At 37.3% G+C, this 25,218-nt stretch overlaps 1 protein-coding gene across 2 annotated transcripts in view; it reads right to left on the bottom strand.

Moving 5' to 3' along the window:
- The window catches only part of ADGB (androglobin), a 118,497-nt gene extending 96,351 nt beyond the window's left edge, over positions 1–22,146 (bottom strand). The window contains exons 1-5 of one of the 2 annotated variants that reach the window (XM_066994174.1): positions 21,913–22,146; positions 6,644–6,779; positions 4,910–5,002; positions 942–1,013; positions 187–375 (exon numbers count right to left, since the gene is read on the bottom strand). In XM_066994174.1, the coding sequence (XP_066850275.1) occupies positions 187–375; positions 942–1,013; positions 4,910–5,002; positions 6,644–6,779; positions 21,913–22,097 (675 nt within the window). In that variant the 5' untranslated portion in view covers positions 22,098–22,146. The remainder of the gene's footprint in view (positions 1–186; positions 376–941; positions 1,014–4,909; positions 5,003–6,643; positions 6,780–21,912) is intronic. The other variant, XM_066994175.1, reaches the window with a different exon arrangement.
- Positions 22,147–25,218: the final 3,072 nt, after the last annotated feature.

The raw sequence follows: 25,218 nt of genomic DNA, 5'->3' as shown, positions 1-25,218 counted from the left end.
TATTAGGTTCTATGCTGTACAAAAATCACATACACTGTAGAATGAATTTTCATTAACATGCATCAACAATTTGTCAACACAATTTTGTTTGTATGTCTCTTCAATAATTATAAATACTTCTCCTAACCATTAAAATTTGGCACGCTAGCTGCACAAAATTTTAGATTGCTGAAGGTAAATACTCACCATCCAATAAAGTTTCACTATGTATTTGCCATAGCTATTGTATAGAGGCATGTGTCCCTTAGTAGCTTTACATAAGGCATAAATATGTTCCCACGGTTTCCAAAATACCATGGATGTTCCATTAGTTAAGTCCTTTCCATTATACATCCTCCAGACTGCACAAATTTCACTTATAATCCATCTCATCATCTGAAAACAAACAGAACTATGTAAAAAAAAAATGTTTACTTACATCTTCTAAGAAAATAAAATCAAGTTATATTACAATGATGAAAGAATAAAATAGCTCCTGTTTTAAAGGAAGGAGTGACATAAAAGCTATGGTTCATTCAAAAGAAAAGGAAAAAAAAATCACCAGCACAATTTTTCTTAAAATCATATCTATCTACAATAAAAAAAACTTGCTGAAAATAGGTAAAAACACAATAGAAATTATGCTGTTCATTATTTACCAAAGAAAAATGGGTACATGTGATTTCAAATTATAACAAATTTTTAACACGTGAAATACAAGTTTTAACTAATAATGCTTCAGAGTGTGTCCTTTTCTAACATACAGGTTATAGATGTATGCTACAGTTCTAAAAGTATTACCAGGCTTTCTTACAGTGGTTTATATGAACAAGAATAAGGATAACTTTTTACACAACAAACTTGAACTAAAATAAATTGGTGGTTCTGTGGACAGCAAAGATTAAAAAGAGATGAGAAGAAGAAATAAATAAAGAAGCAGACATTTGCGCATTTCTACCTACCTCACTACAAAATAAATGTTCATTTCCTAAAAAAAGATCACATGAGTTTTCATTTTTGACCACCACAGGAATCTAGGAGAAAGTAAATTAGTTAAAAGTCCACAGATAAATTATCAGGAAAAAAAAAATGAAATGAAGAGTAGTATTTAATGGTAGTGACCTACAAAAACTAGATGTTTTGCAAGCATTTGTTAGATATTTGCAAACTCAAGGTTGTCAGTTTACAAATCTTTTACCTGACTTGGTATTTCTTAAAAGTGTCAAAATACAGATGTTCAGAATTCAAAGGAATCATTATTCTTACCAGAAGATTTAGAAAATACCAAATGAAATAAATACGTAACTATATAAATTGAGATTTCCTCAAATTTTTCATAGTATTAGCAGTTCTGCACTTAAATAGTGATCATAACATTGTTTCATATGTTGTGATTTCCTTGGCCCTCCACCAGGGTTCAAAGGATCTTTTAGAAATATGGTTTGCTTGTTTTCATAATGTCTTACTGAATGCTAAAAGTTTGTCCAACTTTGATACTGCAATGGGCAATACAGTACCATCAAAGAGCAGAAAACAAATTTGCCTAAGATTACTTTTCTTTATAGGTGCAGGCTCGAATTAATTAGATTAAAGTTCCAAAAGGATTTTCCCTCTAGCCAGGCTGACAGGTGTCTGGCATCTTTCTTTTCTGATTCCCCTACAGAATGCATTTGGCCTAGGATCACAACTCACTCAATTTCCTGTGCTGCTTTATCCATTACTCTCTGTGCCTGCGACACACAATAGTTTAGCAATTTGAGAATGGAAATATTTTAGGCTAACCAAATTCATTAGTTCATTAGAGCAATACAAGGATGAATCTTAACTCCCTGTGACATGCAATAGCCTAGACTACATAATTTATCACCCTTTTCTGGTCTTACATTCTATGATAAAGGAACTCCATAAGAAAAATTTGCATTCATATTTAACAGAATGATTTCAAATATATTATCAAGGAGAAAGTGCAACATAATTATTTTCATGTCAATGTTATTAAAAGTCATTACAAATAATTTTCAAATGTATTTTAAACATACAAAATGCAATATATTTTTGAAATATGCTTAAGTTCTATAAAAGAACAACCTGAAGGACCATCTATGCTCCCAGCTCTTTAATTGCAAAGACTCACAAGAGTTTAGAAAGATAATTCACAGACCCAAGTTATCAACTTAATGATTTACTTTGCAAACAGACATTATTGCTCTTTATTTACTTTCTCTTTTCTCTACTGTCAAGACATTATAAAGAAAATGGTTAATGAAAAATTTTATTCTTCATTCATTTTGTATACTTAACACTAAATAACTAAATAAATTGTCTTCATTTATTAATCACAAGATATTTATGGTGTGTTTCCAAGTATGACATTATTGTGTGCAATTAAGGCAGGAAATTAAAATATATCAGGTTTCCATAGTCATCACTCATTATGTGGTCACAGTTATCTTTAGGATAATTTACCTAAAAGCAGTGTGCAAGAAGAACTTCAATTTAAATTAAAGAGCAAGGGTTAGAACAAGATGACTAAACCAATTCAACGATTTGCTGTTGTTAAAAGGAGTTGTCCTATGTTGTCCCTTCTTTTTCCTTGTTTAGAGCTGGACTTTTGACCCCCAATTAGTTGTTTCAGTCCGTTAAACCAACAGACAATAATACATTTCTTTCTGCCCCCACTCTTCCCCTTTTGTGTGTATGTTGGGGGGGAGGGGGGAGATAATGACTGAGTTTTCTGCTTCTTCTATAGCAAGCTGACTGGCTCATCAGAACTGGATGAACATTAGACAGAGGACCACTTTACCAAATCTTAGTTGTTTTTTTCTCCTAATAGTAACACATGTTTTCAAGAGTTCAACTCAAAATATAATTACAGATATTTTTTAAGCAACGATATTCATGTCTGAATTCAGTCTTGGTAACACCAGTAGAAATATAAGCATCAGTCAGTATGAACACTGACTTTATTAAACCTTTAGACATTAGGAGGAAATTCTTCACTGTAATGGTAGTGAGGCACTGGAACAGGTTGCCCAGAGAACCTGTGGATGCCCCATCCCTGGAGGTGTTCAAGGCCACGTTGGATGGGGCCTTGGCCAACCTGATCTAGTGGGCGGCATCCCTGCCTATGGCAGGGGGTTTAGAGTTAGATGACCTTTAAGGTCCCTTCCAACCCGAGCCATTCTATGATTTTATGATTAACTACATTACATAGTTTTGATGACTGTCACTTGCATACAGAGTCCATTTTATTTTCGTAAGCAGTTTAGAAGTAATAGGATTGTAATTTATCAAACTAAATATCTCTGTGCCTCTCATCACTTAGTGGTGGTTACAGCTTGATTCTTTCCTTAACACACTAAATAGCCTCGTTTACTCTTTATTTCTAGTTACTTATAGATTAGGCAGTAACATATATCATCTTAATAGTTTTTCATCACTTGAGGTTAGCATTAATATTGAATAACTTACAATATTCCTAGTAATCATAACTACTTGATCCAAAATATGTTGTACTAAAACAACAAGCACCAAAGTTTTAATCAGGTCTTAAAGAAAGTAATTGCTTTCTTCACAGTGCTCTAAAGATAGTCTAAAAGCTATTTTTAATACAGATACATGTTTCCATGGCTTTCTGGGCTGCCAGCTCTCCTGCCCTCATCTTTCAGATCCCTCTACTCTGTTTATGTATGTTGGCAGCACTTCTCATCCAATCTTTTGGTCTTGTCAATTACTCCCCTGACTTCTCCTCCCATTCTTCCATTAAAAATGAATCTTGGAGCTGCTTAGTGTTTAGCTAATAAGAAATAAAACTGACAAGCTGACAAAAGGAAAACTGACAAGACTAAAAAAAAGTTTTAATGGTGGTCACAGTGCTTAAAAACTTCAGCATTTAATCTAAAGAAAAAAAATGTTTAAAACTTAAGATTAGCAACAGCACTGAAGAACACTCCAACCTTTAAAATGGTAGGCTGCTTATTTACTTTGCAATTCATTTTAAAAAGAAAGTGAAGAAGAGCTTTGCACAATTTTAAAATGTTATGTTTACCTTCCAGACAAGTACTGTCAAAGATGTGGACATGTTCTGAATGCATACTGGAGAAATGCAATATTTAAGGTGGGAGAGTGAGAAAAAGTACTGTAGTTCTGGTAAAGCTAGTCCATAGTTTCAGGATAGATATTTACTTCATATGTCTGCTCAAGATGCCTTAGCTGGAACAAAGGGAACTTGATTTGCCATAACACTGATTTTTAAAAGTGAGAAAACAGGAACACGAAGAAAAACAGGAAGACATCTCTCTCACCAGGTGTCTTCTAAATGAACATGGAGGGAAAAAAAGCAGAGCAGAGTTGGAAGGGTATGCTACCGTGATGTCTTGCACCAGGAGGTGCTGGTGCACTCAGACTCTGTAAAGTTTCATTTAACCTTCTATTTATTAGAGTTAACACTATAAAGGAAGTGATTAAGATGATCTTTAAGGTCCCTCCCAACCCAAGCCGTTCTATGATTCTATGCTGAGAAGGTGTGCAGCAGCAAACAGGCCTCTTCTCCACGCACAGCACACTGTGCAGACCCCCCTGTAGAACGGGTTACTCCATTTTGGTGTTATTGACCTGTTATAGCATTTTAGCTGTTATAGGACTTTCTTACAAGCTCTGTTCATCACTTCTACAGTCAAACAGAAAGGATATCCACATTAGAACTTCTTGCTGTCCTTTTACATAAAGGCAAGAACATGCAGGTGGCCAATATCAAGCGGGAGATGCCCGCCAACTCCTCTGTTTCGATGTGCTGGCTGAGCTTGTCCTACAGTCATGCTGTGCCTGCAACACAGTGCAGCAGAGTCCAGGGCCCATGCAGGTTAACCACTGTACAGATCACCATCTCCTGGGTGCACAATGGTCCACTCTGATCTTGCTTTTTTCTTACCTTATTTGTTAAAAACTCTTGTGGCCGTTTCCATGAATGCACTTTTAAGGATGCTGGCAATTCTATTTTTCCTTCAGGATCATCAAAGACATGCTATATAAAATATGCATAAACAGAGAAGGAACACTTTTTAAAACTAATTGTACTGTTGTATCTTTCACAATATTTAAAATAATTCATTGTTCACATGATAATTCACTTAAGGGTAAGAATAACATAAAAAGGTACTAATAGTTTCTATAACTCTGAACTAAAACAGTGTGAAGTTCAAACTGAGAATTCAGCAAAAAAAGCTGATTATATTGTTCAGGAACATCTATGTAGTCTGCACTGTCTAACCAGGTCTATATGAAATGTTTCCCGTCTTTCCCACCATTGAGAAAAATTTCCACAAAACCTTTATAAGGTTTTAATTCAGACACCTTCCTACCAAGTTATTTCTAAGTACTTTTCTAACTCACTATTTCTCAAGTTTTTTGTTTTGTTTTTTTTTAAATTGAAGACTGAAATTAAATTCCTAAAGCAATATTTACACACCAACAAAGCAGACTCCAAGCATTTAAAACTGCCATAGAAATCAAAGAGAGATATAATTATACAGCATCAAGAATTAGCCCGTTAAAGGAAGGGCTTCATATACTTTTCAAATTTCCATTTCTAAAGTGATACTTCTCTGTGTAAACAGAAGGCATCAGGATATACAATACCTGTTTACGTAATAGCACAGTATAGGATGAGGCTCTGATACTGCTTGTATTGACTGAGAAACTAATTATTTACATGGTTAGTGCATTCTACTTGTGTCTGGATTTTTAAATAAGTTTTAGGCATATTATCCTTTTCTGTGTGTTTCATAGCCCATAGTATGTACTATTGATCTTCTACAGACCAACTGAGAAAGAGTTTCTGGGGTGGAAAAACTGTGATGTTTTAAGTACTAACTGATTAAAGGAAGGTGAAAGAAAATATACCTCAAAACCATAAAAAAAAAACAAACAAGCAATATAAACCCAAACCAAAGTCCCCCAAACAATATTTTCCCACATTTTTTCTTGCTTGCTTCATTGCGTAAGTTCCTTCAACATACCAATCTGCAACAAACTATTCTAAGTACACAAAGGAAGCAAAATCAGTTTGAAGAATTAAAAATCCAGATGAGACTCAAACATGGTTCCAAAGCTGGAAAGACTGAGGATTTTTTTTTTTTTCTGCATATGGTAGGTGCTTTACTTTATACAATATAACTGTATCACCTCAAACTGTTCTCTGCACTCTGGAACTGCAGACAGCGTTTCACACGTCCACAAACTGAGGCATGCAGAAGAAAAGAGATCAACTTGCATTTTTTCCCCATAAAAACGTTGCAAAGATCGATGCATCAAGCTTTTTTGCCCCCAGAAACTGCAAAGAGATTGCTCCAGCCTGTTAGGACAGTTTGGCTTCTTCCCAAATCCCCAGTTTTAATTATGTTATGAAATAGATCTGGGGGTTTGGGGCTTTTTAAACCATTAATGTGCTAATAGCGCCCATTTATGTTAACAGATGCAACAGTGAAACAATTCACAATGTATTTAGTTTATGCATTTAATTCGGTAGGGAACTATTTAAATTTAATAAAAATATAGAGTTGGAAAATTATATTCTTATCAATGACAATTATTTTGAATTATTGAGAAATTAAAGAGGTACAAAAACTAACATGGGACAAAAAAAATGCATTTGTGTCACACTTACTGAAATAGGACTTTTTCCAGATTTTTCTTTCTCTTTTCCAACTTTTCCAGCATCCCATTTTTCTGCATTGATGTCAGCTTCATTCCATTCTGGCCAAATAGGAAATCTTGAATTACCTACTTGATACGTAGATGTCCTGGGAAACAACCAGAGAAATGAATAAAAATGAACAGTATATAATGCTAACACAGTAGAAAGACTTTTATCAAATAAAATATTCATTTTTTTAATATAATGTAATAAAACTAGTGTTAGTAATTACAATACTTTTTGTCACTAAGATAAGCAAAATGGCTTTATTGGGTATAAACCGACACAAATATTTTATATGAGGAATTCTGCAGAAGTAAATGGGACAGCTGAAGCACAAAAACAGAATCCTAGGGCACAGTTTCCTCCCTCTTCCTTTTCTACTGCTTCAAGCCATATCATTCTCCTTCCTTTCCAATACAAGTCTTAGACTTCATAGCCTAATTCAACTCATCTAACAGAAGCCTTTCAACTTTTTAAGTGATTTTGTTTTTGTTTTGCAGTCTCACTCACTTTAACCAACCCAAAGGAGTTTGCTATGGATAAAAGAGATACGGCAGAATGTATTTGGGGAATAGGATTCCCACCTCTAGAACACTCACTACACTCTTTCTTGGATTCACAGCTCTGGCAAAAAAAGTCTGCTGAGACTGCAGTGATTTTCACCAGGACTAATACACAAAGGGTACATAGCTACCAGCTAACACTTGTAGTATCTGTGCACATTGTTTTTCCAGTGCATACGAAGGGCTGAAAAACGGAACTAGTTAGATTGAGAATATAGCAGCTCCTTCCCCTTAACTACCTAACTTGAAAGTAGATAAAGTATGCACAGGTCACATCTAAATTATATTCTCCAACAGCCACAGGGAACAAACTGCACATGTTGTCCACTCAAAAGAACAAAGGAAGAAGCTGCAGGGACCTGAGAAGCAACATGACACTGAAAACAGAACAAAAGGAAAACACAACACTAAAGGGTTTAAATAAAACTTACTGCAGAAAAAGCACATCTACTTCAACTATTTGGATAAAAAGAACTTAAGTCAAAATCTCTCTTTGCTATTTAGCAGTATCCTACAGCAGAAATGCAATACTATAATGAGACTTTTGTACAACTGGAGCCCTAAAAATACACTTGCATGACACTTCCATTTCATTATGTACATCAGCTATAAAAAGCTAAAGATATTGCAATTTTCTCTTTTCTTATACCAAACACTTCTTTTTTTCCTTTCCTTTCCTTTCCTTTCCTTTCCTTTCCTTTCCTTTCCTTTCCTTTCCTTTCCTTTCCTTTCCTTTCCTTTCCTTTCCTTTCCTTTCCTTTCCTTTCCTTTCCTTTCCTTTCCTTTCCTTTCCTTTCCTTTCCTTTCCTTTCCTTTCCTTTCCTTTCCTTTCCTTTCCTTTCCTTTCCTTTCCTTTCTTTTCCTTTCCTTTCCCTCTCCTCTCCTCTCTTCTCCTCTCCTCTCCTCTCCTCTCCGAAACAGAAGAATTCTGTTTCTCCTCTGTTAAAGAAGAATTTTTTGTTTGTTTGACTGATTGATTGTTTTGTAATCTGGTAATGCACCATTCTTCCTATTTCATACATTCCTCAAATATTTTCCATTTCTACATTGGTGCATAAAATTAGAAAAAAATACTCTCTTTACCAACCTCCCCCTGCAAAAGTTATGTCACATATAATCTTGCTTGGCATTAGATAAAAATGCATCAGCTCTCACTGTCTCCATGACTGTACTTTGGAAGTTCAGAAACAAACAAACAAACAAAAACAGAGATTCCACCATATCAATGACTTCTTCAGGTTTTTTGGTTAGTTATTTGCATATGGATATATTGAGGGTTTTTTTGTTGTTGTTGTTCTTTCAGAGATTGCTGTCATTTCTTAAGAGAAAGTTAGCAAAGGTGACACTTTTTGCATCTAAAGCTTGTTTAGGTTTTATTTGCTCTTAGGCTTCATTGGTTTATACCTATTAAACCTTCTTCCTAGATTTCCAGGTCTGTTAAGATCTGCTTTGTATTGTCATCCTAAGAAAGAAATACAGATGTCTTGATGGACATAGTACATAGTATTGGGATCTCTAGCTGGGGATTGAGATGCAAAATTGAACCTAAATTTTGATTGGCTTAATTACTACTCAGCAGCCATGCTACAGTTACTGTCTACGCATCTGCTAACTTCAGTTGTGCATTGATGTGTGTGTGTGTGCTTAAAGCATGTTTTGGAGAACTAGAAGACTGAGCATTTGCATCTGAACAGCAACTGTTAAACTGTTAAACAAACCAGCCATTGTATCTGTAGTATGATGCATTTAAGTGATATGGTAGACGGTCACCAACATTTCTGATAGCATGTCCTAAAGATTAAAAAATAACCCACAGATTAGATCATAACAGTACCCCAAAGGAAGACCAAATCAATTTGATTCTCATCATTTTCATTTTGTCTCTTGGAGACTGTTGCTAGCCTAGAGTTAAAGCTGCAAATCTTTTAACTTTCATTAAATACTGTCTACTATTTTCATGAAATGTTAATAACCATCATACTGTAGAGCATAGTTTCAATCAGATCCCAGAAAATACGCTATTAACCATATACCTGATATCACCTTGACCTCACTTCTTGGGATGGCCAATAATTAATATAAATGATTCAGTAACATGACATGATATTTAGGTAACTAATACTTGGTAGGACAGTGAATGAGACTCAGAGCTGAAACTTTTACCCTTTTATCATTTATCGCTCTTCTGGATGCTCTGAACTCCTCAATACGTACAGAAGTAAGAACAACGTGAAGGAAGAGATGGAGATGAGGAATCTCACATCTCATATTCCCAGTTGGGAACTAATGTTAAGACACAAAGAGATGAGAATTTTGGACTCTTTCCAGGAAAAGGTAAAGAAAATAAGAGTCCCTTCCCTTGAATTGCTTGAGCAGCTGGAAAGAACAATTTCTGGCCTCAGTAAAAAAATTAATTAGAAAAAAGGGCAGAGAACAAAAAGATGGTTCAAATTCTCCTCCAAAAGTCCCCTGGGAGGAAAGCTACTGAACTTTTTTCCTAATCTCTTCAAAACCCAAAGGAAAAAGAATAAATAAATAATAATAATAATAATAAAACTCTGAAAACTTTAATTATGGTAATAAGTGGTTTTAAAGTCTAATCACTGAAATGGTTCTTCAAAGGTAGCATCCTTTAGCATGGAAACTATGACAACACCCAAGTTCACAAGGATCTGGAAAGCATATGAGAACATTTAACCAAGTATCAGTAACTCCACTGCAAAATGATTTGCTCTTTTTAATCATACATAGTGCCATTCTTCAGAAGAGGAATGAATAGAATTAGTCATGATCAGATGATCTAATAAGCACCAAGGAAAATACAGTTATTACTATTAATACAGTAAGCAGTAATTACAAAATAAAACCAAAATATGCATGTGTTATTTATGGTAACTTTATTCTTACATCAGACGGGGGGGCAAGACTTAAAGTACTTTGTAGAAAAAATTACACTAGCCTGAAAGTTCAGAGCTCTCATGGATGGGGGAGAGAATCAAGGCATGGACACAGTTCAGGTACAAGGAGCAGAATAAATAATTGTAAGGCATCTAAGTTGTAATGACAGTTGCTTGCAAAACCTATGACAACAGGTTTTGTATCACTTCATTTTTGTCTGCTGAGGTAAGCCTTGTCTAGGATTTTTTCCTCAAAAAGCACAGTGTTCTGTGTGAAGCTAGATCAAACTGTAGAAGATTAAAGTGATACTAAAAAGAAAAGATGAATACCAAGTGATTATATTTTATAGGCATGTCATTTTTAAAGGAGTTTTTAATGTGTGTCACTACTTTGAAGTGTAATATGCTCATTTCTAAATGTAGCCAACATCCTTGTAGGTGTCAGATGACAAAGTAGACTTAAGTAACTTACCAAGAATGAGACTATTTCAAACACTTCTGCACATTTGCTAAGAGAGTGTTCATGAAGCCTCACATTCAACCTTGTGAGAGAGAAGTCCAGATTTTTTCTTATTTTCATTTGCCTGCATGTTAATGGGAGTTGAGATGGTAATTCTTGGTTTGCTTTCCAGGCTATAGAGGGGGGAAAAATGCTATGTGCCAAGTCTCTTGCTCCAGTTGTACAGGTGTTTCCTTGCGATTTTTTCAAAGAAGCATGGTGGAAAGGTAGAAAGTATTAGTGTAGAAGCATTATGTTTTTTAAAACTTATTTTTGAGTTTGCTGTCCTTATTTTCAGCCTAATTCCATTTGTTGCCCTATAAATATTGTCCAAATTTTGGTCTTTAACATTTTAAAATATCAGCTGAATTTCTTACAAAGTCTGGATCAGTTCTTATCAACAAAATTTAGACTTTTGGTATTTTGATCAATTTATGTCAACTATACTTTTTTTTTCTATATACAAATTTTAACAGAAAAAAAAAAAGTCAGAAATTGAATATAAAAATCACAATAGCCAGAGTACAAGACTTGTGCCATATGCTAGAGAAAAATAGATGAAGATACATTCATAAAAATGATGACAAATGCAGTGAGAAGGCAACTGAATATTTCATACAGATCATGATGAAATCTTAGCAAAGCTAAAACTAAGTAAAGTTTTCACATATTTCTGGTGAAGAATTTATGTGCCATTCAACCTTCAAGTTCACAGCTTGTGTTATGTTCATACAGAGTGTTATTAATTTTGGACTGTTTTAACCTTTTTTTTTTCATTCCAGGAAGAAGAATAATATTTTTTTTTTTTGCATAAACTACCATTAGTAAACAGCTCAAAGAAAGAAGCAAAACCAGGTGAGCTTCAGGGCAAAAAAGCGTGGACACTGCTGCTTTGAATGTCAGAAAAAATCAAGAATCTGTAGCATGTGAGAGCAAGGCTAGAAAAGCTCATCTTGCCATTTTCAGTGGTAAGAGCTAGCTGCAGTAAAGAATTTCTGCTCTTGATTCTACAGAGCTGTCAAAAGACTTTTTATATAAAATGAAAAAAAAAAAGCAAAAAAACCCTATTTAGCATATTTGAAAGATGCACTTGATAATGAAAAGTATTAGATGGCCTGGAAGTCATTCATCTGCCAGCCTTTCATACGCTGCCCACACTAGAGGTCAGATAAACTTTTAAAAACATTCAATAATATATACAAACTTCAATAATATATACATATATATATATGTGTATATATATATATAAATTTACATTCCAAGAGCAGAACACTGAAGATTAAAATCAAGAGTTGCCTGCCAAAGCAGAAACCTTGTAATATCTAGCTCTTAAACAAGCATTTTTAATGAAGAGAGACAAAAGTATTTTACTGAGGATGGCTTTATCATACTCACTTTTAGAGATGAAAATATGATATACCAAGACCAAGCTAGAGTCATAGCAAGTCCTGGTAAGAAGAGTGCCTGTTTCAGGTGACAATTCCAGTCAAGAGAGTTGATCTCTGACTGATTTTTCCAAAGTTGTTGACTCTGGAATGTGCTGCAGATGTGAATGATGTCAGCTGAAATAAATACCTGGTTTCAAACAGTGGAGGTGACAGGCCAAGTGAAACGAGTACAGACTAACATGGGCACCAAGAGGTTGTAGCTGCATCTTGTAGTCTGTCAACATCTACATCCACTTTGCAGATAAAATTTCTGTTTGATCAATGCACTGTCCTTCCAACTAGCAGCAATTGATTACAGCGTATATAATTCTGTTAATGATAACGCTTCAGAGTCATGAGCTGCCTGTCATTATGATAGATCTATAAGGATCTCTGTTCAAGTATAGTCAAGGAAGGCAAACCAAATATTAGAAGACATTAGGAGCAGGATGCCCAATATGTGAGAACAGTATAATGCCACTTAGGATATTATGGCTTTTGCATGACATATTGATTGGTTCCAGCTGCCCTAACAATGTAACCAAAACTTTGGAAATTCAGTGACAGGCAATAGTTCAGAGCATGGAGGAATAACAAAGTGTAAATGTACAAAATAATGAATAGTATAGACAATAGTGAATTATTTATCTGTTCTCATGACACAAGAAAAATAATGTATCTAACATAAAACACAGAAAATTTAATATCAATAAAAGGAAAACACCTGACCACTCAAAATATTTAGCCTTCAGAACTCCTTTGCATCAGATGCAACTCAGGAGAGAATAATGATGTACGGTTACTGGAACAGCCTATCTCACATAGCACATACCTCTGTCAAACTCAAGACAACAAAGGAAAAATGTTCCTTAGTTCCTTTCCATCAGAGCTCTGTGTGAAAAACCACTAACAGTTTGGTCACAGAGCATCCACTGGTTCTGGTTGTTCTCTGAGGCAGGAAATTGAGTATCTCTTTTTAAATCCTTCTTTACTGCTCCTGACTCTAAGAAGCAATCTGAGGTCATGTTTCTCCAAATACTTGTATAGCACCCTAGAAATTATGAAACTAGTTATTCTGAGTTTGCTTCTCCCACTGTTTCCTGCTGAAAAGATTAACCTGACCTTAGACTCAGCTATAGGAATGCTGGGAAGATTGTCGCACCTCTTTCCAGACTAGTTTGGTACTCCAATGTTTTTTTTTGTTTTGTTTTGTTTTAATATGACTTGAGCTTTGCTCCTTTCCTTGGCATTTCTTCCTTGTTGGCTTCTGTAAAATACTTTTGTGCCTTCTGTATGGCACATGGGTAATTAACTAAGAACTGAAAATCTCTGCATGACAGAGCACCTTAGTACTTCTGTGGATTTAGGTCAACTCATTTACAAAGCACTTAGCGTGCCTTGACAAGAACACCAGGAAACCCCATTTCTTCAGTGTTGTTACACAGAGCTCTCAAAAGCTAAAGGCAATTCTGTTTAAGTAGATGAATAATCCATAGCAAACAGAGTATCTAATGTGTTATTTTAGGAATGCTTTCCAGTTTTGAAGCACAATTCTTTTTTTTCTTTTTTTTTTTCTTTTGGCAGCACTATTACTGCTATATAGTTCTCCTGCTGGAAGCTGTTTTTTTTTATTGCACAGTTCATTGTAACAGAAGTCTAGACATATATCTGATTGCATAGTTCAATTAATGGCTCATGGACAATGCTTGCCTGCAAGATCTTCTGACAGTGCTTAGAGTTACAGGGAAAGAATAACCTAAAATTAGGACCAACAGGGAGTATAGCATTTATCGTGATATTGCCACTGATATATGACTTAGTCTTTTCATGCCCATAAGTCCATGAAGTTTGAAGGCTACAGATCACAATAGGCTGAGTTCTTAAGGGGTTTATTTTTTTAATTAAAATTAGCAAGAAAAAAAAATTTGAATACATAATTTTCTAGCTGGAATGAAATGTGGTTAACCACAAATTCAACATACTGGTAGGCTAATATATAATATGTTTTTAAACTTACAATATGTTTACCATATTTACTTTGGGAAGAACCCATTCTCTCACCTCAAAGAATGAAACTCAAAAAAGCTAAAGGCAGAAGAGGAAAAAAACCAGTATTAATTAATTGACTATAAAGATAAAATTATATGGAGCTTTATTACACAGAGTGTACACTGAAACATTTCAACCAATGAAGCACAGGTGCTGAAAGCAAGCTCTTCATCTTTTAGGCCAGAAAATGCTTACACAGAAAATTCTAGGTCTGCTTAACTTTGTTTCTGAGACTAACAAAAACACCAGCCTCAGAAATATGAGTCATGTACAAAGTAAATAGACAAGAAAAGACAATAAATTAGAAGTGGATGTTTTATGTTCAGGCAAGACAACACAAACTCTCCAGTAATGACTCTATTTTTTGTTGGATTACAGTTTAATATTAGAACAATAAGCATTTGCAGATGCATGTTGATGCAGTAAATAGCTTCTCAAGAAAAATCATAAACCAGGGAATTTCATCCAAATTGAACCTAAATCATTATGTATTTACTTACTAACATTCCTATGTCTAGGGAAAGTAAGCAATTGCATGATGATATCTTTTGCCCACTGTTTGGTTAAGCTTTAAGCTACAGAGACATTTCTACTCTTTGTTTCTGCAGCTGGAAGCATTGGAATCCCGGGCCATTACAGATTTATGTTACTTCTGAATTATTTGAGAGAACAGGGAGTGCCTTGTCATAATGGTACCACAAACAGCCAATAAACCCTTTCTAGCCCAGTTTCCAATAAATACAGAAGAATTAACCATAAAATGGATATGGCTAATCCAAAAATTGCAAATGTATGGCATCAGTGATAAACTGGACTAGTACCCTCAATGTCTTTCGTCCAAAAATTTAAATCTGCTTCAAGCCTCTAGTGGAACTTAATCAGAACCCACCAAACCATACTTATCTCTGTTTAAAATCTTTACCAGTGACATAGACGGTGGGATTGAGTGCACCCTCAGCAAGTTTGCAGATGACACCAAGCAGAGTGGTGCAGTCAATACAACAGAAGGAAGGGATGTCATCCAAAGGGACCTGGACAAGCTTGAGAAGTGAGCCCACATTAACCTTATGAGGTTGAACACGTCCAGCTGCGAGGTGCTGCACCTATGTTGGGGTAATCCCAGACATGAGCACAGACTGGGAGAAGAACTCGTTGAGAGCAGCAGAGGGGTCTAGTGGACAAAAAGCTCAACACAAGCCAGCGGTGTGCTCTTGCAGCCCAGAAGGCCAACCGTGTCCTGGGCTGCATCAACAGAGGAGTGGCCAGCAGGTCGAGGGAAGGGATTGTGCCTCTCTGCTCTGCCCTTGTGAGGCCCCCCCTGGAGTTCTGCGTCCAGGGCTGGGGCACCCAGCACAAGAAGGATGTGGAGCTGTTAGAGCAGGCCCAGAGGAAGGCCACAATGATGCTCAGAGACAATCTTTTCCACAGACCTTTTCTATGTAAATTTTTAGCACACATTACAATTTACAGTAACCAGCAGTAGTAATCCAGCACAACACTGAAAGCAGCTTCAAGTTCAACCACTGTGCAGTTATCCATAAGACATGAGGTTTCCCACTCTTAAACTTCAGTCAATCTAGTGGGGCCCCAAAAACATCAAAAAGTTCATCTATTCAGACCCTATTCTCTAAACCACTGCTGTAATCTAAACCTTCAGGATATTTACCTGAGAAACACACTGGAAGTAGATAAAACAACAATCATACACTTGCTGACTCCTTCCCCTAGGTCTCTGGGAGTGCAAGTATGAATTAGCAAAGGAGCACTTTTTTTTTTTTTTTTTCCTGTTCTTACTGTCTCAACCTTTAATCCTAATAGCAAACATGAGGTAATCCCAGGCTTTGGTGCAGCATCCCACTGCACAACAGCAATGCAGCAACCTGCTACTCAGTGCAATCAGGCACACAGCTGAACTTCAATCATTGCTTCCAGCCAGTCCAGGCTCCAGCCTGTCTCTGCAGGTGCTGAAGGATCCATCAGCAGTAAACATTGCTCTTAGCTACTGCTCTCCCTAATAAGATCTCAGACAGCACTCTGACCTTCCCCTGTACATTGGGAAGTTGTGCCTATGCTACAATTATCCCTACACCACTTGCCTCTCTTGGCACTGACCATTAACTCCTCACTTTTGTCCCTAATAACCCAAACACTAATTCAGATTTTTCTTTGTGCTGGCAGATGCTGATGACTTCAGTTTAATTCAGAGAACTGGGCTCAATGACATAGAGTTTCATCAAATTAATTTACAAAGCATTTCGATTCATTATCATTGTTACTAGCCAGAATCTTCAGCGGTGACAAAAGCATCAATTCCTGCAATTCACTGTAGCTGTTGAAACCTGGAAAAGATCAGATTCTCAGTAGCCTCTAATGGTGCAATTAAGAAAAGCTTTAAGGACAGCTGTTCTTTTGAGCTCTTCAGTCTGTCATCTCTAACAACTGCATAGCTCCTGAAGGGAACAGCCACCTAATTAGAAAGCAGTAATGAAGAAAGACCCAGTGGAGCATCCTGCAGATTGACCTATGTGAAGTCTGGCTTAGAGAGTACAAAGGAAATTTCCTGCCCTCTCTGTATGCTTACAAAGTCCTGTTCCAGTACTGCAGTATAATCCACCAACAATCCCCATTGATTTTCCATATTACATACGCACTCTGCTGACTACTATCAGCATTTGGGGGGAGGGGGGGAGAAGAGGTTGGTCTGACTAGAAATCTATGAAAATAATTTTAAGGTGATCAAAATATATTGTCCAGATATTTGTACACATTACTCTCAGAGGGCTTCTGCATTAGTTTTACCTATAGTTGTTAAAATTATAGCACCGTAATTCTTTATGGTAAGCCTTGACTGTTCTGAGGATTTGTTTTTAAATTATATTTAAAAACTATTAACCTTTTTTCCTTTTTTATACTACTGATAGTTCTATTCAGTATTTCAACCATTGGAGACACATGAAAACAAATACCATTTACTAGTAAGAAGACAGTATTACACAAAAGACAAAATGCATTTTGTCCCTGCAACTGCAAGCTCTGTTCAGAAAACAAAAAAAGAAAAAAAAAAAAAGAGAGAGAGAGAGAAAGATAAAACCTACTTTGCAATTGCAAGGAATACTAAACTAATGGGACAATATTTTCTAAGGCAGCTTGCAAACTTCCATTTCTTTTTTTTTCTGGTACATGAACAGCAACATTACTGAAGTTCCCATAGACAGGCGTATGCAAAATTTGGACACTAGAAGGTGTACACAAATTTACTGAACGAGCTCAGTAACAGAATGAACATAATAGCTATTTCCTTGTCATCTTTTTAAGTAATTGTCATACATACAAAGAACACAGCTTCAACCTAATAGTATGCACATAAGAATATTTACTTCTAACATCCACAACCCACTAAAAAGACTTGGTAAACTGTCTTTAATAAAATATTCACAATCATTACTATCATTAGTTTACTATTAGCAGAAAATCACTAAATGAGGAAACATAGATTAATCCCTCCAACACAGAACTGGCAATCAAAGTGAAGACTAAATCATAGGGTTACATAGCAAATTTTTCCTATCACTGTGTTCAGCAATTTTAATAAAAAATATAAATAATAGAAGCAGCAGTATTAATATTTTGTTCCAGGGTAGGCTCCTGCAGAATCAACTCAGTACTCTGATGATTTTTGTTGACAACAATGATACAGATCTACAGAATAACTTTACTATGATGCAGATGTTCCTTGTTATACAGAATCTATTTCCAAATAAAGAAATAGCATGGATCTGTCAATCTGTCTGCTAATAATAGCATTCCTATTATTCTGGTATGCACATCACAAATCCTATGACAAAGGGGAAAGCACTCTAGAAGCAATGCTAAATGTTGTAAGTGAAACATTGCTTCCATTTTGCATAAATCACAGTCTACAGTTCTAAGTTTCGACCATAAGCCTGATCAAAATAAAAAGCTTCCTGTAGACTTTAACAGACTGTAGTTCAGCATTTGAATCTGCCTGGTCGCTCGCTCTCTCCATAGATACTTTGTGGTGTATAGTAGTGCTTTCCAAAGTAGGGTGTGGAAGAAAAAGAAAGAAAATATTACAGCTTCAGTATTGCATGCATATAATTTACAAATAAATAAATATAAGTGTACTGGGGGAGTGTGCTCACAATTTTTATTGATAGTGGTGTACAATCAAAAAAGCTTGTAGACCACTGGCTTACAGCACAACTAAAAAAAAGAAATACATTTCAATGTTTAACCTTTCAAAGGGACTAGGAATGCCAAAATATCTTTTTGTTGTTGGGTTTGGGGTACAAATTCCCAACAATCTGGAAAATAAGGGTCCCTATCTTGTGCTAAAAGCAAGAAGAAAGACTATTCAAGTCGTCAAAAATGTTCTCAAGGGCAATTTTTTAGCCCCAGTATGTTCAGCTCCCAACTATCAACAGCTTTCACTGATTTCAGCAAAACCAGACTTTCACCCAGAACTTTGAAGAGAGTACTAAGATGTTTTCCCCATAATTTCTTACTGAAAATAAACACTGTTACAGAATATGGCCTGTAAGCAACTCAAAATGCACCTACAACTTACAGAGCATGCAAAACAATACGACTGAAAACGTAGCAAGTGCTGAATTCAGATTTAATTTTCCAGTGCTTTACAGTACTGTGCTCTACAGTTTCATGAGAAAATTATGGGCTACCTTTCTGGTAAAATGTTTAAGACAAAACATCTAGGCTGAAGTTTAGAATAACCTGTCACTAGCTTTTCTTGATTTCACTTATTATCTACAACTCAACAGATACTGAAATAATTTTTTCCCAACAGCTTGAACAAGAAGATTTATCAGGTAGTTTGCTGAACTTGGCATGACATGCGTTGTCCTAAACCGACCACTTTATCTTCCTTCCTTTAATCCATCCATCCATCCATCCATCCATCCATCCATCCATCCATCCATCCATCCAAAAAATTCCTTAGTAATATTTCAGGATGACAAAAAAAAAAAATAGCAGGGACAGGTTAATCAGAAAAGCAGTATCAGAACTGCTATAACATCTAGCAGTTTACTGATGAGTCTTACTCTAGCAGGAAAGGGCACAACAGCGACCAAATAAACACAAAAAACATGTTACAGTTTAAATAGAAGTTATTGGTTTGGTGAAAACAAAATTAATGCAACTTATATATTCTGGGTTACAAAGATTCAGCATTACAATCAAGTGATTGTAACAATATCTTCTGTAGTCTAGTAACCTGTCACTAAACCACCATTAGGACACACTCAAGCTACTATTGCTTATGTAAAACAGCCCTAGTGAAATGAGTAAATATTCCTATGCTAACACTGAATTAACACTGGCATATACTGGACATTTGTTCCCTTACAATTAGATGATAATTGCAGATTGAGAGATACATCATGTCTCTTGCCTTTTAGGTCCATCAAGAGATTTCAAATATATAGCAACCATATCTCCTATTCACACTCCAGAGGCATTCCAGTAAAACTTAATATCATTCAAAACAGTTGTAATTAGATATTCTCTAGTCTCAACTTGACAGGGAAAATGATTTTCTAATCTTATTTATCCATCGTGGTCTCATTTAATAAAGCCTAAAGCAATTGCGTACTAAAGAAAAAGATTCTGTTCTAGATATTCTGATACAAATAATTCATTTCATATGAATGATTCTCTTACAAGTTTTCTATGATATGGGAGAGAATGAACAATTTTACTACATAAAAGTACATATTTTTATCATCTCAAAAAAAAAAAAATCTTACACTGTAAAAATGTCTATTATGGGAAAAAAATCTTTTGGATGATAGCCCAATCAATTTTACATACAGTGCAAAGTAGGAAAATAGTACTTTACCTGTGCTAGAAAATTCAGCTGTCCCTGACAGCTTAGATATTGTCAGAAAAATTTTGATATACTGCTTGAAGTAAATATGAGGGGCAGCATGGCTGTGGCTAAGACAAGAAAAAAATAAGTTACTGAGCAAAGGGAATCAGAGAGGAAAAGAGAGGAACTAGAGATGCTGGCTGACCACAGCAACAGGAAAGATAAAATGTGAATCAAGATGTGAAACGTGAAACAGAAGTATGAAAATTTGAAACAAAATATTTTGTTGCAAAGGCTGGGTGACTGGATATGAAGTAAGAAGAAAGGAGCATTTTAAGATTGATTTCAAGAGAGGAGTAAGTGATAGGACCAACACCTTTATTTATGGCAGGAAAATGAAAAGGGCATGAGCACATACTTTGTGTCACTAGTGTTTGTTTGTTTGTTTTTTGTCTGAATCCAGACAGTGTCATGTGCGCATATTTACATAGTTTAGGTTGAGAAAGTTGCTCAAAAGATAGAAATATAGAATTCATAGATCAAAACAGCAACAGTGAAAGAAATTCAATGTTTTCTATTTAGTTATTTGTCTTTGCAGGGAGAAATACACATTTTCACAGAGGAAAATCTGCACTAAATACCTAAGAAACAGGGACTAGTTTTTAAATATCTCAGGAGATGCTATTTACACAGAAATATTTAAGAAATGAACAGGGAGAATGTTTATATATATATATATATTATATATACACTTAATTTCCTGAGATTCGTTATAACATAAAACAAACATTCAAGGGACTGGGAATTATGTTCCGTTCCTGTAAATGAAATTGATGTGCTGTAAGGGTCATTAGCCGTTTTGCCCTGAAAACTTCAGCTAGCTTAGTTCCTCTAGACGATGAAAATGAATGGCTGCCTGTGATCCCCAAATTATCCTCCTGATTAAAAACTCTGAGTTTTTTTAAGCCCCAAAAAACTTTTCAGTGAAAACTCACTGCTGTCTGCTGCTTAACGTAAATCTAATGCTTTGTACCCATAAGCCTAATGCATCTGGAACAAGATGATCTTCAGGGTCCCTTCCAGCCTGAACCATCCTGTGGTTCTATGATTCATACCCTGAGCTGTGGCCAACATAGTGCTCCTCGCGTGTAGAAACCTAACCATATCACAACACGACCTATCATGTGCATGTGTGATCTCATTTCTGCTACTCTCTTTAAGGCCTAAGACATACATTCTGACATGCAAAATCTTTCTGGCAGGATATCATTACTTGACAGGGCCATAAAAAGTACTATAGGAGGAAGAAAGCACAACTTTCACATGAAGAGGCTATGGGCACAAGTTGGGACACAGGAGGTTTCCTCTGAACATGAGGGAGCACTTCTGTGTTTTGTGGGTGACCAAGCGCTGGCACAAGTCGCCCAGAGAGGCTGTGGGGTCTCCAGAAGCTGCTTGGACATGGTGCTGGGCAGCCTGCTCTGGGTGTCCCTGCTTGCACAGGGGCTTGGGAGTAGGTGACCTCGAGAGGTCCCTGCCAACCACAACCACTCTGCGGTTCTGCATCTCAGTGACAAAGCTGAGCCTCCAAAGAACAAAAACAAACAAACAAACAAACTAAACCCACAGCAAACAACTCGCCCCCCCCCCTCCCCCACCTTTCCCGTTGACCCTGCTTTCAACCAAGCATCCGCTCGAGCAAGCAAACTTGCATCGCCCCGCCAGTTTGCGCGCCCCCTCCACGGCACGGTCCCGTCCCATCCGAGCACCGGGGGTGGCCCGGGGGGCGCATGGGGTCTCTCGGGGGGCGCACGGGGCGGCTCGGGGCGCGCCCCCTCCCGTCCCCGCGGGGCAGAACGCCCCCGGCCCGTTACCGCCCGCCCGTCCCCGGTGTCGGCGGGGTCCCCGCTCCCCTCCCAACCCCCCCGGCTCCCCCCCACCCCGGGCCCTTACTCTTTGGGGCCCAGGAGCCCGGAACTGCTGCGGCTCCCGACCTCTTTCTTCTTGCCACCCTTGGAGCCCATCGCGGCGGCTGCCGCCGCGTCCACCGCGTTGCCGGGCGACCTGGACCCGCGGAGGTAGCGGGTCCAGCGCCGCCCCGCGGCCCAGGGCCCCTGCGGCCAGCCGACCCCCGGCATAGCGACCCCTCGGCGACCACACCGGCGGAGTCCCGGCGGCCGCCGCCAGCGGCGGGGCGCGCGGCGGAGAAACGGGGGAGGCACGAGGGGGGGGGGGGGGCGCAAGCAAAGGAAGCCCGCTGGGAATAGAGGCCGTGATGCGACCCAAAGGGTGGCAAAAAGGAAAAGGCTGAACTTCGGCGGTGGTGGAGCGGTCTTTTCTGAAGCTGCGAGGTAGCTTCCGGGGACTTTCTGAAGACAGTAATTTGGAAAAAAAATAAATAAAAAATAATAATAATAAAATAAAGATGGGAAATAAAGTGCATTTTGTCATAAATGTTCAAATCACATGAATCAGCTTATGGAGAACACACAAAGACTGAGAGCAAAAAGTACCCATTTGAAATGGTAGGGAAAGGAAAGGGGAAAGGAAAGGGAAATGGAAAGGGAAGGAAAAATGGAAAGGGAAAAGAAAAAAGTCAATGGAAAAGAAAAAAAGAAAAAAAGAAAATGGAAAGGGAATGGGAAAGGAAAATAGTCCCAGAGCTTGGAGAGCATTTAGAGCTGAAGTGGACAAGCATTTATCTTTTTCACATCAAAATGATAGAACTAATTAGTACCTGATATGAAGCCTACAATTACTGAAGTGAACGGAGTTTCACCAAGGTCAGGTAAACCTAACCTTTGTCAACTGCTTTTGGATTCAGCAAACAGTTGACTTCAACTAACCTAAGAGGACTTTTTCAGATACAGTCCAGACATTACACTATCCCTAACAACTCCTATTCTCTAAATAACTCCACCTTTTTACTATTTCCCAGTGTGTAGTGCATGATGAAAAATCTGTGATAGAACAGATCATATGTGTTCACTTAGTCTTATTCAAACTAATATGAAAATCAATTAAAATGTATTTGTTTATATTTGTCACAGAGGACATGAGTAGGTCAAAAGATACAAGGAAAAACATGCAGATATTGCTATATCTACAGGCTTGCTTTAGACTAGTATCAGGTCTTGATTTATACCAAGATGACAGAAGGCCAAATATATACTTTTATGTTTCAAAGTGGAAAGTGCTCCGGCATCTTTGCATTTCCTTCAGCATTATGTCCAGCAGCATCCATTTTAAATAAGGTACCCCGGGACACTTCTCACTTGAGAACCAAACAAACATTTCCTGTTTGTTTATTTATTTTCAGACTGAGCTGCTGGCCTCCAGACAATTGTGCCATCAAATATTGATCAGGACATGCAGATGAATGATGGCAGACACAGAGGTGAGTTTGGACAGCTGGGTACTGCTTCAGTACCAGCAGAGGGCTCCACACCTCAAAGAGTTCTGCATGCTCGCAGGTTGAGGCTGGAAATCACAAGCAGAGTCTGTGACCCAGAGCACAGGTAAAACCCTTCAGCTCCTCTGTGGCTTCAGTCTTCCCTTCCCCATACTCACTGGGCAGAGAAGCTAAGAGGCATTCCCTCTTAGTAGGAAAATTTCATTCCTGATCCCACTGCAGGTGACCAGTGAGGTTTGCAGCATCCCAGCAAATACAAATTCTTGTAATACAGTTCTGTGAAAGACATCAGAAAAAAAAAAAAAAAAAAACAGAAATTTGAGTGCATGCCTATAAATATTTTGGGGTGAAGAAGGAGGAAAGACAGAAATCAGAATGTATGTAAGCTCCAGAACCCTTCATTCTTTGCTGTGTTAAAATCATACTTGCTACCCATGAAGTTCAAAATGAACCTTTTATCATGAAATTCTACATGTGTTTGGAAAAAAAAAAAAAGGACATTAAAAGCACATATCTGTGTGATTTGAGAAGAAAAAGAGTTTCTCAACTTTTACATCCATCAAGGTACATCCTTTTATTTAACTGGTGACTTAATTTGGAATTCCATACCCTAATAGCAATGACAAGGGTAGTCTGTTTGGAAAGACAAGTTAATCTGAATTTTAAAAAAGCTTGTTTCCCAGCTGGCAAAGAATCTGTAAGGTCAAATCAGCTGTTTCATTGGCCTAATGTCTCAGGCCATGAAGTGTATCTGACAGACACTCCCCAAAGGGAAAAGATGTTAGGGTAGAGGCAGCCTTATAGATGGAAAGTATGAAATAAAAATACAAGACAATAAAAGAAGTACGGTGCTGCTGTATGTCAGGAATCCATTGGGATTTAATATATCCTAAGATAACACATACCAATTAGCAATGGATGGATGGCATTCTGGTCACCACTCTTCTAAAACACAATTTTAAACACTTATTTGGCGGTGCGTTTTGTTCCTTAAACCATTACACAGGTAACTGCTGTTGTCACTTGGAGAAAAAACAGCTTTTTAGCCCTAAATACTTTGCACTTATTGTAGCTGCAAATAGTAGCTGGAGAGAAGAGGAAAACTCCTCTCAGGAGTCTCGGAGCTCAGACAGCTCCAACTTAGATGGCTCAGACTTAACTCTCCTCAGATTTTACACAAGGTATTCCAGAACAAATGAGGAGAAAGCTTAGTCTTAAGAAGTGAAACCCTGGGAGTGTGGTAGCAGGTAAACCTTACCAGTGTGTAGAAATACCTGACATGGAGACTAAAGATGGTCAGATTCTTCCCAGGGGTACCCAGTGACAGGATGAGAAAACACTTAAGTCAAAACAGAAAATTCCACTCCAAAATAATCGTGTGCATTGCTTTGTATGAGGCTAGTCAAACACTAGCAGTAGTCTTCTGATAGGACTTCAGAGTCTCCCTATTGGACATGGCCATAAGCTACCTTGCCGTAGCTACTGCTCTTCTGAGCAGGGGTGTTGGACTAGACAAGCTCCTGAGGCCCCTTCTGACCTCAGCCACTCCGCAATTTTGGGAAGTTTTCCACAAAGAAGAGGTTAAAATCCTAGATGGAAGTAGTTGTAAGAAGATATGCTGCATCTTTAAGTATGAAGTTGCTACATAGGTAAGAGATGAAAAGGTAGCAGAACAATGCTGACTTGCTTTTGTTTGGGAAGTTGGCTCCTGAGGTAACTTACAGGACAGTGAACTGAATTTGAGCAAAACCATCTTCAAACAGACAAACTTTTCACAAGCAGTGATGTTTTGTTAACTTAAGTCAGTGTGACATAGAAAGCAAAGCAGAGAAAATGGACTATACAAA

This window comes from Anser cygnoides, chromosome 3 (genome assembly GCF_040182565.1).
Source record: "Anser cygnoides isolate HZ-2024a breed goose chromosome 3, Taihu_goose_T2T_genome, whole genome shotgun sequence".
Taxonomy (NCBI): domain Eukaryota; kingdom Metazoa; phylum Chordata; class Aves; order Anseriformes; family Anatidae; genus Anser; species Anser cygnoides.
This window is presented reverse-complemented; position numbering and strand designations above follow the sequence as displayed.